Source organism: Arvicola amphibius, chromosome 5, assembly GCF_903992535.2.
Source record: "Arvicola amphibius chromosome 5, mArvAmp1.2, whole genome shotgun sequence".
In the NCBI taxonomy this organism is placed as follows: domain Eukaryota; kingdom Metazoa; phylum Chordata; class Mammalia; order Rodentia; family Cricetidae; genus Arvicola; species Arvicola amphibius.
In genome coordinates, this window is record NC_052051.1 from 125,906,242 (window position 1) to 125,922,840 (window position 16,599).

The window sequence follows — 16,599 nt, forward strand, 5'->3', positions numbered from 1 at the left end:
GTATATTAATTTGAACATAAAACTTTAAATGAAAGATTAGCTAGGAAACACTGTAGTGGTCTCTCTCTCTCTCTCTCTCTCTCTCTCTCTCTCTCTCTCTCTCTCTCTCTCCTTTTAGAATAAAGGAGCTGAAAAGGTGGCTCAGAGGTTAAATCACTAGCTGCTCTCTCAGAATACCTAGGTTTGATTTCCAACACCTACATTGATGGCCCACAACTTCCTGTAACTCCAGCTCTAGGAGATCTAACTTCCTTTTCTGGTTTCCATGGGTACCTATACACATGGTGGCATAGACTCACATGGGCACACATACACTTAACACCGAAATTCCATTTCTGGTTACATAACAAAAATAATTGCTAAGGGTAGCAATTGCCACAGGTGGGAACAACCCAAAGTCTGCTACAGAGATGATGTTGAATATCACTCAGCCTTTAAAAGGAGATTCAGACATACTTCTTGACATGGATGAAGGTTAAGTGAAGAAAGTCAGTCACAAAATCACTTATAGATAAAAAAAAAAAAAGCCCACTTATACATAAGCTGCTTAGAGTAGCCAGTCTAGAGACAAAAAGTAGCCCATTAGTTAGTTTCCAAGATTTAAAACAATCTGAAGATGTAGTGTTGATAGCTGTAGGGACATGTCAATGTATTTAAATGTCACTAATGTACACATTTTCACAGTTGCAATGATAATTTTATGACATGTGTATTCACTACAGTGATAAACATGGTAATATAAAAGCAAATCTATTAAAAAAATTAACTCTGGTGGTGACTGACTGGTAGTAAATACAGAGCTTGCTAGGGAATGAGAAAGAACAGCTTCCCCCACTCCAGATATTGGCTCACTGGGTGGCAGCCAAGTCACTAGGGTGTTTGTTGTGCGGACAGAACTTGCTAGAAAGCCACCCGCTAAGCTGCTGAGGACTGCTGCTCCGTGAGTTTTCTCACTTGGGACATTCGTCCATCACCTGAAGGGAAGGAATGCCAGAAGGAAATGCCTGAGGCCGGGTAGTGCCAATCAGTCAGGTGCACAAGGGGAGCCAGTTGATGGGAGCTCCACCAGGGAACCCACAGAAAGCAAGCGCCGAGTCCCAGAAAGGAACTTTTTCCTATAAAATTAAGAAGTGCTGTCCACTGAATAAGTACAGAATTCTATCAGCCGGGGAAGAAACGCTGGGTAAAGTTTTCTTGGAGCGGATAATGAAGAACAGGCTGGGAATGTGAAGTGAGGGGGGGGTCTGTCATGAGTCACCTCGCAATTTCTCCAGCTTTGAGATCAGATAGGCTCCTGCAACCCTAATTTCCTGTCCTGCATTCCCATGTGCAGAAGTCTTGTGTTTATCACATTTCTTGAGAAAGAAATGATGTCATCACACGAAAAACAGCACAGTGTGACATTTTGCTGTGAACAGGCTTGGGCAAACACTCATGTATTGCACATTGCCCAAGAGATTGAATGTTATTCTGTTCCCCTCCTTGCCCCCATTCTAGGATGCCATGGCACCCTTGTGAGTTTATTTATTGTAGTGTCCCAAATGAGGTACACAGACACCCTGTGTGGACATCCAGAGCTTCAGCTGTCCTTACCAGCAGCTTTAGGTCACACTACTATAACTAATGGGAGTCTAAGGTGCTGGTTTAGTCAGGGACGCATTAGAGTAGTGTGTAAAGTAAAAATGGTACAGAGTTGGTATTAATTCTGGAGACCTCACAGGAAGTTACTGAAGACTGGTAGCCTATCCCTTAATTTCTCTAAGACTTACTGAGCGAATGTTGCTTCTAGCATGGGAATGGGTTGTGATTTCTTTGGGACCAACTGTAGCTGGTTTCTTTATTGAAACATTTTGCCATGGGAAGACAGACAGCTTAAAAATGATTACAAAAGAAGCTTTTGAATCTTCTCAATACAAAGAAATGAAAAATGTTGGCAAGGATGGGTGGCCTAAGTGTCTTTTGTTATCAACATACAATGCACTAACGTATCACAACATGCTCCATAGAGATGTGCAGTTAGTATGTCGATATTTTATGCTCATTCTTTCTTCACTTTACATTTATTAATAGTGTGTGTATAGGTCACATGTGCATGTGTGTGGGATGCGTGTGTGTGTGTGTGTGTGTGTTATGTACATGGAGGTCAGAGGACAATCTGAGGGAGTCAGTTCTCTTCCACCATGTGGGCTCTAGGGATTGAACTAGCCAAAAGGCTTGAGGACAAGTACCTTTTACTGCTGAGTCATCTGTTAGACATGTCCATCAATTTTTTAAAAAAAAACTACATGGCCTTGAATGTAGTGCTCACCCTTCATGTATGAGGGCAACCGGCGTGAAAGGTCAGGCAGAGGTGCGGAGAGAGAGTCAGGAAGGAAACAGTGAGGTCCCAGCTCTGCATCACCATATGCTCCAGGATTAAATTAGGTTGGACTGTGGCCCATGTGCTACCTTCCAATTATTTGCATCTGTTTGAAACAATCACGTATAGCTGAAATCGGGAAAAAAAATTAAATGGCGTGTAAGGGGACTTAGCTGAACTTGGTAGTTTAAAAAAAGTCAGTGGCAATAGATTTCAAATTAAGAAAGTTAATGATTTTTCACTTTATTCTACAGAATTAATAGGCTTAATATTACATTCTGTAGCGTGTGCACGGCCAGGTGGGGAGTCAGAACATGTACCCCATACTCTGAGGCACAACTAACACATATTTCTATAGCTCCCCTTTAAGGGCTGACTAAATAAACCAGTTTCAGAACCTGACCTAGTCAAGTGGAAAAACTTGTGATCCATAGCATAGCTCCTCGCCCCGCAACCCTGTTTGGATAAGTTCTGCTTCACTTCACATTTTACCCCTGCTGAGTTTTTCTGTCCAGTGTCAGCCTCGCCCACTCTGCCTGGAAAGCCCACCCTATCCCGGGCTTTCTCCACCAGCCTTTTCTGTCCCTTAAACCGTGACCACCTGGTGCACAGCCAGAACCTCCTGGATTCTGCTCATGTCCGAAACCTGATGTCAAAATCAGATCGTGACAACTGTACGTTAGGTTAAAGTGCCAAACAGATCCCAGGCTAAGAGTCTGGATTCAAATTTCCACATGTGGCACACGACTTTGAGATTCCAGATTTTGTTCAGAAACTTGGGGTGGGGGACCTTCTCTGTTCAGATGCAGTCTGAGATTCTGCATTCGGGACTCATTCCTCAACATATCTTGGCGTCGTTCTCCAGCCCCTCCCAGTCAACATAGAGAAGAGAAGAGATTATCACTGGAGGTCCCGAGCAGAGCCTCTCTGGCTTCTGAACGCTCCGCAGTAATCAGTTACAGATGTGTGTGGCCAGCCAGCGCTGGAAGGCTGCACAAGAATCTCAGATTGCATGCTGCTCCAGCCAGCCAGCCAGCCAACCAGTGTGAGGGGCTCTCTATTAAGTTGTTGAAGAAGAAAATTCAGTTATAAATCTATGTTTGTCTCATCATAAAATCATTTCTTCAGTGTAAAGGACGTAGGGGCAGCGGTTAGAAGGAAAAGAATTTTCTCGTTGCTGCCCTTCAACTTGGACTTCGGCTCACCAGAAAGAGGAGCTTTCTAAGTGGGGCTGTCTTCTATGGAAAGTGTCTCTGCTAAGAGAGGTGAGGGAGGAGGTGGAGAGAGGTGAGAGAGGAGGTGGAGGAGAGAGGCAGCAGGTGAGAGGGGAGACAGCTCACGCTGCGTACAGACTTAGCTCCTGTGACTGTTGCTTCTGACGGTCGTTCACCTGGGTTGTGACTGTTGATCACCTGAGTTGAGGAGGGCCAGCATGCCTCAGTCAATGTGGCTCCGTGCTGCCCTGACTCAGTTGATTCCTTCCCATCAATCTGTTGAATCCTTTCTGTGACCTCCCCTGAGGCTTTCCCATTTGACCCCGTTAACCTGGGCAGAGGAAGAATTACAACCCTCTTGCGTTCACTCTCTGTAGCTCATCAATCTGGGTCAGCATGTAGGGTTCCAAACAGACATTCCTGAACAGTCCAAACCAGTCTGGCCTCATTCATGAAAATACGGGGGCATGAGACAAGGGGTGTGCTATAGTTTGCATACCTGGCCAGCTTCTTGGCTCATTTCATCACTGATCATAAGTAGCATTACTCCCATTTTACAGATGTGCAAATAGAGGCCTAATGATTTGCCTGTTTGTAGAGAAATTTTTTTTAAAAAAAAAAGAGCGACTAGAGGAGAACCCTTTTAACCCAAGCAAGGCTCCGCCGGCATGAGCTCTGCTATGCTGTCCATAAGAAGGCCAAGAAATCCAAATTGAGTCTGGAGTTTTTTGTGGTTCCCCCCCCCCCCCCCACACACACACTTAGTTCTGATTTGGCTTCATATCCAAGGAAGCTTAGTTGGGGCCCCAACTGAATTTTTAATTAAAAAAAGGGCCCAATACATTTATGGACTCATGTAGCTGAATAAATAGAGGCTATTAAATTTATAGCTTACTTAAAGCACTAAATGTCAAGACTGGAGTGGCTTTAATTTGGAGTGGTGATCTCAGCATGCGAACAAGGATTAGAGCCGTCTGTGCTGGAACTGCAGCCAGATGTAAACTCTTTGGTGACCTTCCAGTGTAGCCTTCTTTGAGGCATCCCTCTGTGAAGGGAGGACCCATGCGGGAGGCAGGAAGGAAGCTCAGCCCACATCTGGCCTGGAGTCCATTGCTCCTTAGGTCCGTGACTTGAAAAGTCATAGAACCTCTTTTCTTCCAACTTTTTGTTTCTCTCTTTTCCCCTATCTCTTTAAGGAAATTTTTCATTTTCACCTTAAGGGCCTCTATCATCTTCATAAAGTTATTTTTAAGGTCGTTTGCTTCTGCTTCTTCTGCATTGGGATGTTTGGGTCTTGCTGTTGTAGGACCACGAGGTTCTGGTGGTGCCATTTTGCTCTTTATGTTGTTGAATGTACCATTGTGCTGCTATCTACCCATCTCTTCCTCCAGTCAGTCCAGGTGGTGTCTGTGCCTCTGGGGGCTGCTGATGCTGCCGTGGTTGGGTTTGGGGAGGGCAGAGTGGAGCTTGTAGATTACAGGGTCCAATAGGGGGTGGAGGTGGAGTGGCCTGCCCTCAGGAGCCTTGCCTGCTGACTGGCTAATGGGGCTGCGATGGGTGGGGGGCAGAACCGTCTTTCTTTAGTTACATATAGAGAACTCAAGGGGTGACTTTAAATACAGCTATAGTAATGGTGTCCTTCTGCTAGTTTGTTGTTGAATGAAGATCCTCCAGTCTCCAAGCCGAGGACAGATTCAGACATTTGATCCCTCAGTAGATAGGGTCTCTGTTCATGTTTAGCAGTGAAGTTTCAAAAATTCAATCTTCAGCCATCATCGACCCCCCCCCCCCCCCCAGACTAAACCAAATTCCAGAGAAGTAGGATTGAGGCAAAATAGGAAGGCAGGGAAATTTTAAAGAACGTGGAAAGAGAAAGGAGCCCCTCAGCTTGGAGTGCAGTTGAATTCTCCCACTAACCGAGAGTCAAGAGTTTTGACATAACTAACAAAATTTGCAGTGAAGAATGCCTACGTAGAATTCCTTTTTATACTCTCCAAGCAAAATGGTAACATGACAATGAGTCATGTGACCTGTGAATTTGGTCTTCCTCCTTTCCAGCCTGCACTATCCGCTGCACCTCAGAAACCACCCTTTGACCTCATCACCTTCACCCCTCCCACACCACATAGGAAGAAAAACGGTATAGAAAAGTTTCTTAGAAACCCCTTGAAGAATGTCACTTCAGAGCCACCAAGTCATACCTACAGTCTATTGTACAACACAGTGGCGCCACTGTCTCTGGAGAAGCCAGACCTATTTCTTAGGTATATAGTACCCTTTTCCTAAGCACCTCTCGGGGGCGCCCCTAAAATTAATACCCAGACTGGATCCCTGTGAAAGCTCTATTTAATAAACTCCAACACTGTTTCCAAACAGAAAACATAAAAAGAATTACTGATAAGTATTCTAGGAAAAGGATCATGGAGTCACAAATCCTTCAGTATTTTCCAACCTTGTCTCTGTGTCTGTGTGTGTGTGCTCGCGCGTGCTTGCCTTTGGGTGCGCTGAGCTTTGTGATTCTCTACGCAAAGCTTTTTAGCACGGATGATTTCTTAGGAGAGAAACAGAAACAAACAATGGAATCCTAGGAAACAAGTGCGCACCAGATGCATAGCTGTCTGCCTGCCAGCGCGCACCTCAGCGTCAGCGCTTCTCACTCCCTCAGAACCCTTTGCTCACACCCAGAACATTAATGGTTATGTAAGGTTTGCTGGCACTGTCATTGAAAGTCTGAATGGAATTTACCCATAAGCACACACTCCCAGAGTCTGGTGACAGTACCCCTTTCTCTTCCCGCCTCCTTGCTCTTTCTTAGTTGCTCAGACCCCTAACCTAGCCCCTCTGCTCATCAACATACAAGGCCACAGGAAGCATGAGCTTCACCTGCTTGGAAGGTACATAAATGGCCTCCACTGTTAAACGAGTCCTGTTTCTGCGCTGAGAGCAAGGATATGGGTCAAGGAGGGTTCTGGAAAGACACCCAGTGAGGCCTTCCCATGGTTTGGAGGCTTCAGTGTGAATGTTGTCTTGGATGGAAGGTCCTCAGCCCCAACCAAATGGGACCAAGAACCAAGAGCCTTTTCCACACTTCAGGACAGTGTAAAGGTCAATTTTGTAAAGAGATCTTGGGAGGTTTTTTGTTGTTGTTGTTGTTGTTGTTGTTGTTGCTTTCTTTTCTTTTCTTTTTTGGTTTTTCGAGACAGGGTTTCTCTGTAGCTTTGGTGCTTGTACTGGAACTAGCTCTTATAAACCAGGCTGGGCTCAAACTCACAGAGATCCGCCTGCCTCTGCCTCCCGAGTGCTGGGATTAAAGGTGTACGCTACCACCACCCAGTGGTTTTGGGGAGTCTCTGATGACAGGTAATAGCAAAGTTGAGGACAGCCTCAGAGTTAAACAGAAGAAGGTCATTTTGAATACTCTGTAAATAGCCATTTTGTGATCTACAACTTTATATGTTCAGATTCAGCACTGTGACACCAGGGCAGAAGTAAAAATAATCACATTGATGGTCTGATCCGAGCTGCTTCTGAGCCAGCAGTTCCCAGGACAGGAGTGGCTGGCAGAGGTACCTGATCTTCACTGCCGATGACCAGACCCTCCTTGAGTCTGCTGGGGAGTATGATAGCAGGACACCTCTAAGTAGCCATGCCGGCTCTTCCCACTTGGACTCGCTGGCCCTCTGCACTGAGGATTCTCCAATCTACTCATTCTTCAGAGGCACCTGGGTCTCTGAAATCCAAAGGGCCTAAAGCCCAGGCTGCAACTACCTCTTCTTTTCTTTTAAAACCAGCTTCACTCGAGTGCCATGGAAAAGAGCCTTGTCCTGTTGCCCGAGATTCAGTTAGCTTACTACGACTTAGTTACGTTGGGTTGGCGTTAATAAGTTTTTCACAGACCCAAAAGTACCTTGGGAGGAATTCATTTAATCTGTGGTCCAGAATTATCAAAATTATAAGAGGAAGCTCCAGCTAAGGGAGACCCATATATATGTGACTTGTGTAAATATTGGGTAATGTCCGAATCAAGGGAAAAATGATCAGAACCGTTTCAGGGTTTCAGATCCTCCCACACTGATCTAGATGGGAAAGTTTCATTTTTGCAGAGGTGTAGGAATGCAACATTGTATTTAAGTATGCCTTTTTCTAGGTCTGAAACGTTGCCGGTTTAGTTGCTATTTTATATTAGGTGATCTACAATGGATGGTTAATGTGAATTCTGAGCTTATTGCTCAAGTAAGGATGCTGGGCTGTTTCTCAAGCATACAGGAATAAATACAGGGCTGGAGATATAGCTCAGCTGGTAAAGCGCTTGCCTGGAATGAATGAAGCCCTGGGTTCGATCTCCAGACCCACATAGACTAGACATGGTGGTGCAAGCCTACAATCCCAGCACACTGGGGGTGAGAGCAGGAGAATCAGAAGTTCAAGGTCATACTTGGTCATTTAACAAATCTCAGACCAACCTGGAAATCCATGAACCCCCGTCTCCAAAAGACAACAATGAATGGTCAGAGAGGCAGTAGCAGATCCCTGTGGTGTCCTGGAGTATGAGCCACGATGACTAGCCCAACCCACTTAGAATAAAATTCCAGCAAAATCAACACTACCAATTATTCACTTGGAAGTAGCATGAGGAGATGAGAGCCCTGGAGGTCCAGTTGTCCATTGCCATAATTTTGCAAGTTGGAGGCGTGAAGCAGAATAGTTTGCCCAGGGCAGACGGCTCTAAGGTTATGGTGTGCTTATCATCTACAGTCTTTTTAGGTAAGCCGGGCATCCTTTGTTCCTGAATTTGATCTGGGGACATTCTTCCCCAAGGTGACCGCTGGACTGTATTTGAATAAAAAAAAAAGTTTCTCTGGAGGTTTCCTGAGGATCCTGGTGACTGTTCAAAGATCGGCAGGGCTGTTAACAGGACACTAAGTTGATTACGGGACTGCTGTGGCAGCATTCATTCAAACTGTTCATTCAGCACTCGTTCTCCTTGGCTAACCTGGGCTGGGCTGAAGGCCGTTTTGTGAACCCGTGTAAAAACAAGCAGGGTATTAAGGATTTCTGCCTAACAGACTTTAGGAGGTTTGCATGTCCTTGGGCTTGTAAATGACATTTAATAAATATTACATAAAGGGGCACTTCCTGAAGGAAGTGAGAAAGTCATTGTGTTTGGGGCAGATGAATGTGGAAGCTGGGCAGTCCTCATTTGCGTAATCATCACCTCATCTTGGGAAAGGTGCTGCTTCACCCCAGCCGTAGATTGACAAAAGGGATCTCATTTGTGTAGCACACAGCCGTGACGAGGTTCCTCAGAGCCCCCGGTGGACATCCGTGGACATCAGGCCTGCGGAGGCCGAGAGCAAGGCCAGAGGCTGTAGGGTAGGGAAGGCCAGAGGGACTCCTCAGAAGGACAGGCAAGGCTGTGTGTGACGGGCAAGGGAGCATTTCTTTCCATTCAGAACCAGCTCCATCTTTATCTCAGCCTGTGTCTGCCGTGAACCTAAAATTAGGGAGCATAGGCTGACCAGCACTAGGATGTGGGGCAAAGGGGACCATAGTAACCTTGATTTTCAGGAGGGTGCAGCCCATTATTCTTTTCCAAGCATGTACAGTTTCCGTAGGCTTTCACAGCACTGATATTTTCCAGATGTTTCTTTCTTCCCTCTGGCTATTATGTCTTGGTTCACCTTGCCCTTTCAATAAAATTGATATAAAATTCTGGAAGGGTCTTAGGCATGTTAGAATCAATCACCCGTCAATAGGAACTGATTTAATATTAGGCCTTATGTTACTATTTATAACATCCCCTTGCCTGTGAATAGAATTGGTACTGTTTAAACTTAATGTTGAAGTAAAAGGCAAGAATATCCTTTACAAAAATTTATTGTCATAAGGCGCAATAGTTAATGATAACCCGTGTGTAGCACTTACTCTATCAAATTGCTTTGTTTATAGTACCGGCTGCAATACCAGACGCATCTGTGAATTATATATTACTTTATTTTATAGATGAGCAAATGGATGCTTGAGAGGTTAATTATTATTATTATTATTATTTTGCTTAAGGCCGTATAAATAATAAATAGCAGAGCTAAATCTAAACCCAGATTTGAGAAACCTAGGCAGTTCTCAAATAGTTCTTTCATTAAATTGACCATAGAGCCTGCCCCCTCCATATAAAAATAGATATAAGGAAAAGGAAGGCAGCTGGAAAAGACATTTCTTAAAGAATGTACCTCTCCGCATAATCTCCAGTTGGGTGTTTCCTTCTTTTGGGGTATTTTCCTTTCAGGAATGTTACCTGAGGCCCCTCACCCTAGGATTGGTGCTAAAACAAGGGTTGGTAAAATAAATAACCTCCGCAAGACAGGTAGAGTGGCGGAAGCTGATATACCCACTTCTCTGAAGGGCAAATCGGGGCCACCCCAGGGCTAAGAGGACTTCCTCTGAGTCTGTAGTAAGAGCCAGGTGAGGAGGGGGAGGGCAGGATGGCTGCTGTGCTCAGGGCCCTCCTGCCCTTTGGCCTTTTATCTCCTGTCTGTCAGCATTTCCCAAAGCCAGAGAGGCCTTTAACTCCCAGCATTGGTTAGAGGGAGCCAGCCACGCACAAGGGGGGCTTCTGCCCATCCTGTCCTACTTTCGTAGAGACCATTCCTGGCAGTGGTGAAGTCTGTGCCTTGAGAACGGGACTCTTCCAAACGCTTGCAACAGCATCTGTACCACTACCCTGAAAAAAAAAAAAAGAAATAACAGCCCCGAAAAGAGTTTTCATGTCAAAGTCTAAGACAGGGAGTATCAGAAGTGCTACCCCCAGATGCAGTACGAGCTTGCCCCAGTGCACTTCTGCCCCCGCACCTCCGTCCAGGGCACCTTTCCTGCGCTGGGCCCCACCTGCCGGGTCGCCTCCACCCGCGGCGGCCCCTCGGGGGCGGACTCCTGTGGCCCAGCCCCGCGCGATTCGTCACTCCTGCGGAACTTTCCCCTGAAAATCCCTCCCGCAGCCAGCCGCCCGCCTCGGGAGGTTCTGATCTCAGCGGCTTCCTCCCACCGCGTCCCGCCGCCCGCGCGCATCGCTCTCGTCTGGGAGCCTCGCAGCCTCACGTCCATGTCCGCGGCGGTGGCGTCTGCGGCTGTGCACCCCGACAGCATGCTCTCCGAGGCGGAGGAGCCCAAGGAAGGTACGCCAGCCGCTCGGCTCGCCAAGTTCAGCGCAGGAATGTGGAGGAAGGCGGGAGCAGGCGCTGATGGGAACAGCTAGCAAGCGGTGTGGAACTTTGTCTCTCTCCAGCCTGGCTGGACGCGGAGAGCCCAGTGTGCAGCCCTGTCCCATTAGGCAGGCGGTTAAGAGGCAAGGGACCCAGCATCAGACCTAGCCAAGCCTGCCCACCAAGGCTGCTTTTCAGATTTCTCTCGAAAGGAGAAAGCGAGCTTTGACTGTTAATACAAAAAGAAAAAAGCGCCTGGAATGGGCCGCCTGCCTGGGGACAGCCCAAAGCTGGATTCCCAGGAACAGCCCAAGTCCGGGTTTCTTGAAAAGGGGTGTCAGAAATTGGAAGGGACGTGAGTTTCCGGCTAAAAGGGGAAGCTGAGTGAGGAAAGAAGTGAAAGCTCTTTATTTGGGGAATATGTTCTTTTTTGTTTTGTTTTGCCAGCTCTTCTGCAGTTCGTTTTGCTGGGGACCCAAAGATGTGAGGGGGCCCCTTTTTACCATTTGAAATAGGAGAGGTTGTCCCTTTCTGTCTTTGCAAAAGCAAGAGTTTCATTTACTGCTAACAGAGCTGGTGACAGGCCTGGAAAAGCTCCAACCAAAACACTATTATAGCTGGTGTTAGCTTGGGAGTTTATTTGTGTATGAGTGTTTGTGTGCTTTGTTTCCTGGAACTTTATGTATACAAAAGTCCACTTGTACATGGGGGTGGGAGTAGAGGTGGCTGGGGGAAATTAGTGGGTGGGGGTGTTCAAGGTTGTGAAATCCCCCGTTCTTTTCAGTTAGCATCTTGGAGACTGCTAAGTTGCAAGTCAGCCACAGCTCCTCGGGCAGCAACTGAGCAAGAAAAGTTCTACATTTTGCAATGTAGGCCTTTCGACGTGGCCCATGTACCTCGCTATGAAGTATGAGGGAAACTGCCCATTGAAAGGGCTTGTTTAATAGAAATCCGGGCCAGCCAGCATGAGAAGTGACAGCTAGGAGAGATGTGGCTTTGAAGCAGGGTGTCTCCCTGTGTTGGCCTCTGTACCAAGAGCTTTGTGCTGATGGCTGTTTTTCTGTTTTGTGCAATTTACACGACGTCAAAAGTAGTCAAAGGAAATAGGAGCTGGGCTGAGAAGTCATTCCTGAACTTTTTTTTGTAAATTGCATAGCACTTCGATTAGCGTTTTCTTCCGGGCCTGTTATTCCCTGTCTTTTAGGAAAGGAGTTGGGGGTTGGGGGATGAAAACTGCCAGGTCACCTGTATTACACCTCCCTCTAGCTTCTTCCACAGTCTCGCCTCCTGTGGCTGGCTCTGGCTGTGAGTTTGCAGGCAGCCACACGGAAACTGTGGTGTGGTGGGCGCCTTTCAGTTGTTCCTCGCCTGCCCGTGCCTGCAGTGGTTACTTGCCGCACACCCTTTGCCCTCTGCATTTTAGAGGAAATCCAGAATGTTTGTTTCTTTTAAATTAACCTGAGCTGCTAGAATTTTAAATTGATAGCACTTAGGGTAAGTTTTTTTTTTTTTTAAACCAAGTCTGAGGAAAACTGGTCTATTCCTTTAGTGACCAGATTGATGCATTGAAGCTTGTGCTAGGATGTGTGTTAGAGTGTGCCTGTGAGTGCGTGCGCGCGCGCGCGCGCGCGCGTGTGTGTGTGTGTGTGTGTGTGTGTGTGTGTGTGGTGTATCTGCCAGGCTGCTGTTTTGTGGACTCCAACCCCTCACTTAGTCTATCACCACTCAGTTTTCTTGCTGTTTCTCCTCCCTGATCCCAACCTTCCCTACCTCCCTTCACTTACAGTTTGTGGGTTTTTTCCCCCCTGGGGGCAGCCTTGTCTGTCTTGTTTAGTGAGAGGTCATCATCAGGAGCCCTTCACACTCTTTGAATTGCAAGAAGACTGCCTGTGGGTGCTTCCCATCCCATTTGTTGTAGTGGTGGATACTTCTGATTCAGTATTCCGAACCCTAGGAAGAGACTAGGGCACTTTCACCGGGGGGGGGGGGGGGGGGGGGGGGCGAATCCGAAAACCATGCCGTCAGAAGTAGAAGTCCTTAGAGGCCCATTTATCCAAGCATGCGCATGAACGTGGACGAATATGACTGCGGAGATTGTTCAGCTCTCGTAGTGTAGAATGCCCTTGGCTCTGTGCCAGCAGTAGCTCCCGCCTATGGTCACCTCCTGAAGAAGTGCTTTCATTTTGCCTGTTTGCCAGTATGTGACTGTGCTTAACATGATTTAAAAAAAAAAAAAAAAAAAAGCCTTCAGGATTTGCTATGAAGGAGAAAGCGTTTGCAATATCTAGCCATAAAGTGAACAGGAAGCAGCCAGTTTATTAAGGAGGAGAATGCCTTCGAAAAGAGGATGTCAACAGTTTCTTGTGGATATGGGCTTCCTGAGGAGACAATTAATATCCACATATTTGGCATTTAGTTGCTTCCTGTTGAGTATGTTGCTTAATTATGAACGTAGTAAAAATGAATGATAGTTGAGATCACTGAGGATGATTTAGACATAAGCACTGAAGAATCCAAGACTCCTTTGCCTTGAGAATCAATCAGGGTTTGGGTAGTGGAAATGTGAAAGCTATCATTGCTTTCTGAGGACCTGGGAGAGAATTGAGGGCTGGCTGGCAGGAGAGCACAGCTCTCTGCTTCATTGCCCACACGAGCCATTTCCCTTTACCCCCTAACCTAGGTCATTCCTGCCTCACTGTTTTCGATATTTCACAGTGAACATGGTGGCCATTAGGCCACCTCCTGCTTGCAGACTGACAGCCACACGCGCCAAGCCATGGAGCAGGTGTCTTTGATACTCCAGCATGACACCCTTCCACTGTGGCCCTCCACACAGTCTTTCTTGGTTCCTTCCCCTCCACGCTTAGATGAGTTCCCATTCCCCGTTCTAGGACACTAGTGTTTGCCACGTTTCTGCCCTAGCACCGTTTTCTTTATCTGAGTCCTTTTCCTGACCAGCTCTTCGGAGAAGCTGTTTCTGAACCAACTCCTCCCTTATCTAAACCAAAACCCCCAGTTGCCTGTTCTCAGAACTCCTGTCCTTACCTCTGTTGCTACACCCCACACTGGGTAACCTCCCTTCCAGGCTGCAGTCTCCTAAGCCAAAATGTCTCACCCTCCACCTCTGTCTCCAGAATCTACAGAGAGGGGTACTCTTAAATACCATAGAATAAATGGATGCCTTGTTTATAAAGCTTATTCCCATCACTTTGTCCAGTTTTAAACATTACTTATCCGTCCTTTAAAATGAACTTTCCTTTAAAAACACGTTCTAGGCTTGTGGATGCTAGGACTGCAGGTAGGAATCTCTCTGGTTGAAGGGTTTATTTTGACTTGCTGTGTTAGAGGTTTCAGGGCATGATTGATGGGCCTCTTGCCTTGGGTCTGTGCTGTTGGCCGCTTATCATGAGGAAAACCGTGAATGTGGTGTCCAGGAAATCACAGAGAACTGGCCACAGTCTTACCCTGGCACCCTCCGCTCACTTGAAACCCTGCACCATCTTCTAGCTGTGCCACTGGCGGCCTTTGAACATAAGCTTGCGGGGAACCCTGAGATCAGATCCACAGCACCCACTAGCAGGCTCGAAACCCAGGCTTTCAGGATGTACTAGGGAGCACAGTCAGAACCCAAGGACCATCTGGTGAAGTTGCCACCACTGCCATCACTACCTCTGACTATTTAGGTTTTTAGGTCCCAGATTTTAGCCATCTGATTGGTCTTGACTGAGAGTCCCTGCCCTTGCTGCCGGGGGAGAGGGTGCTTCTGATTCCAGTGCTGGGAAGCGGAAGTCTGAGTCTTTCAACTGTGATAAGGAGACCTGTTGCAAAATGGGAAGTTCTAATTTGCATCCCCTCGACTGCAACAATCTACCCCAGCATTTGGCCAGCAGTACTCTGTTCAGTTACTTCCTCTCAACAGCCCGGCTGTGATGGCTGTGGTTCTGCCTCAAGTGGGTTCTGCCTCCAAGTACACCCATTTTGCAGAGAATGCTCTTCCGGCCTGTTCCCTGGTATCCTAGGCTTATCCAATACGCACTGTTTTCACCCTGTGTTAACAATAATTCATTCCATTTGCCTGCACTTTATTATGAACTTTTTGACAATAAGGTTATACATTTTTTCCCTTCCTGAACCCCTGACACCAAAGAGGGAGCATCTCATATGGAAGGAACTAACGGTGGATGTTAAGATGAATTTTAAATGGAGATATGTGATATGGCAGAATCTTGAAGAAAGAGCATTGCTTAGAAGTTGCCTCGCCTCTTTCTAGAAATCGAAATGGCCCCTTCTGAATCCAGAGGAACAGCCTATTTTGATTTTCTTAAAATTTTCATACAGGTATTCTTATTAGCAAAGACAAAACAAGCATGGTGTCAGGGTCTCAGTAACTGGCCAGCATCGTGTATTTCCTTGAACACAGAGAAGCGGCACTGAAGCTAGGCTGTGCGGAGTTCTTTCCTACACTAGATTCTGTGCTGGGCGTACTCTCTTGCATGCTGTGTCACGGTCCTTTGTGTCCATCCCAGTTGGCAGCTAAGCAGCTTCAGTTCAAACAGAAAATAACTGTACCCGAAGTTAGGAAAGGTAAAACCGGGATTTGAACAGAGACCCCACTAACTGTAGAATGTGTTCCTTCAACCCTCGTGTAAAAGCTCCAGCCACGTCTAAACCCACCCCTCGTCCATCCACATAAGCTTGGGGTTCAGGAAGAGTCTCTGTAGCCTGGATCTACTTGTGCCCTAGAGAAGTCAGAAGTGGGGGAGACAGAGGCTCTGGCTCACGCTCTCTGCTGCCTCTTGCCAGAGGCAGCTGCCCAGGTCACTCTCCAGTGCCTCTGTCCAGCCCAAGTGCAGGAGATCTAGAAGCCAGCATTGCAGGGGTCTGCCTCCTACAAACACAGAGGAATCCAAGGACAGGAGCTGCTTTCTAGAGCTAGCTGATGTTCTTGTTAACTGTCGTCACCTCCAGGCTGTAGACCCCTGGGACTTATTCCTTCTGTGTGATGTATTTTTGTACTTGACCATGTGACAACATGTGACATTTGATTTTCTGTGTCTGCTTACTACACCAAATATAAAATGGTCTAGCCACATTGCCACAAATGACAGGAATCCATTTATTTTTATGACTTAAAAGTATTCCATTTTGTCCTCATATCACATTTTCTTTATTCATTTTTCAGTGAACAATGTGGATCCCATATCTTGCGTATTAGAAAGTGTGGTGTTCAATATGGGCATTCAGTCATTTCTTTGGCATTCTGATTTTATTTCCTTTGGATAAGCACTCTGTCAGTGGGATTGCTGGGTCATATGGTAATTGTATCTCCTCTGTTTTTCTGAGGAACTTCCATACTGTGTTGTGTAATGCTGTATTGATTTGTATTTCTACCAATAGTGTATAAGAATTCCTTTTTTATTAAAATACTTGCCAGCATATTTGTTTTTGTTTTCCCGTTGGCGACAGCCACTGTAACTGAGGTGGTGGCTCTCACTGCCGGTTCCAGGTGTGCTTCCCTGATGGCAGGTGTGGAGCAAATACCTTTTCATGTATTTGTTGGTCATTTGTTTGAGGAAGCACACATTCAGACAGGTCTTCTGGGTTTTCGTTGGGTGACATGAGGTTTCACCATTGAGTTACTCGACTTCCTTGCACGTTACAGTTGTCTGTCCCTTGTATCTCGTCAGATGAATGGTTTGCAGATAGTTTCTGTTTTGTAAGTTATGTCTTTATGGTGTCCTTTGCCCCACAGAAGCCTTTGCCGCTTGCTGTTCTCATCTGTTTGCTTTTGCTTCCTCACCCCAGACGCCCCTTTCTCTTTCTTTAT

The 16,599-nt window shown here is 46.5% G+C and overlaps 1 protein-coding gene across 2 annotated transcripts in view; it reads left to right on the forward strand.

Moving 5' to 3' along the window:
* Positions 1-16,599, forward strand: part of Tnfaip8 (TNF alpha induced protein 8) — a 110,810-nt gene that overhangs the window by 61,305 nt on the left and 32,906 nt on the right. The window contains exon 1 of one of the 2 annotated variants that reach the window (XM_038330563.1): positions 10,603-10,745. The exons of the other annotated variant lie outside the window; for it this stretch is intronic. Coding sequence (XP_038186491.1) covers positions 10,673-10,745 — 73 coding nt within the window. The 5' untranslated portion in view covers positions 10,603-10,672. Of the gene's footprint in view, positions 1-10,602; positions 10,746-16,599 lie in introns of those variants that run through there. 2 annotated transcript variants of the gene reach the window in all.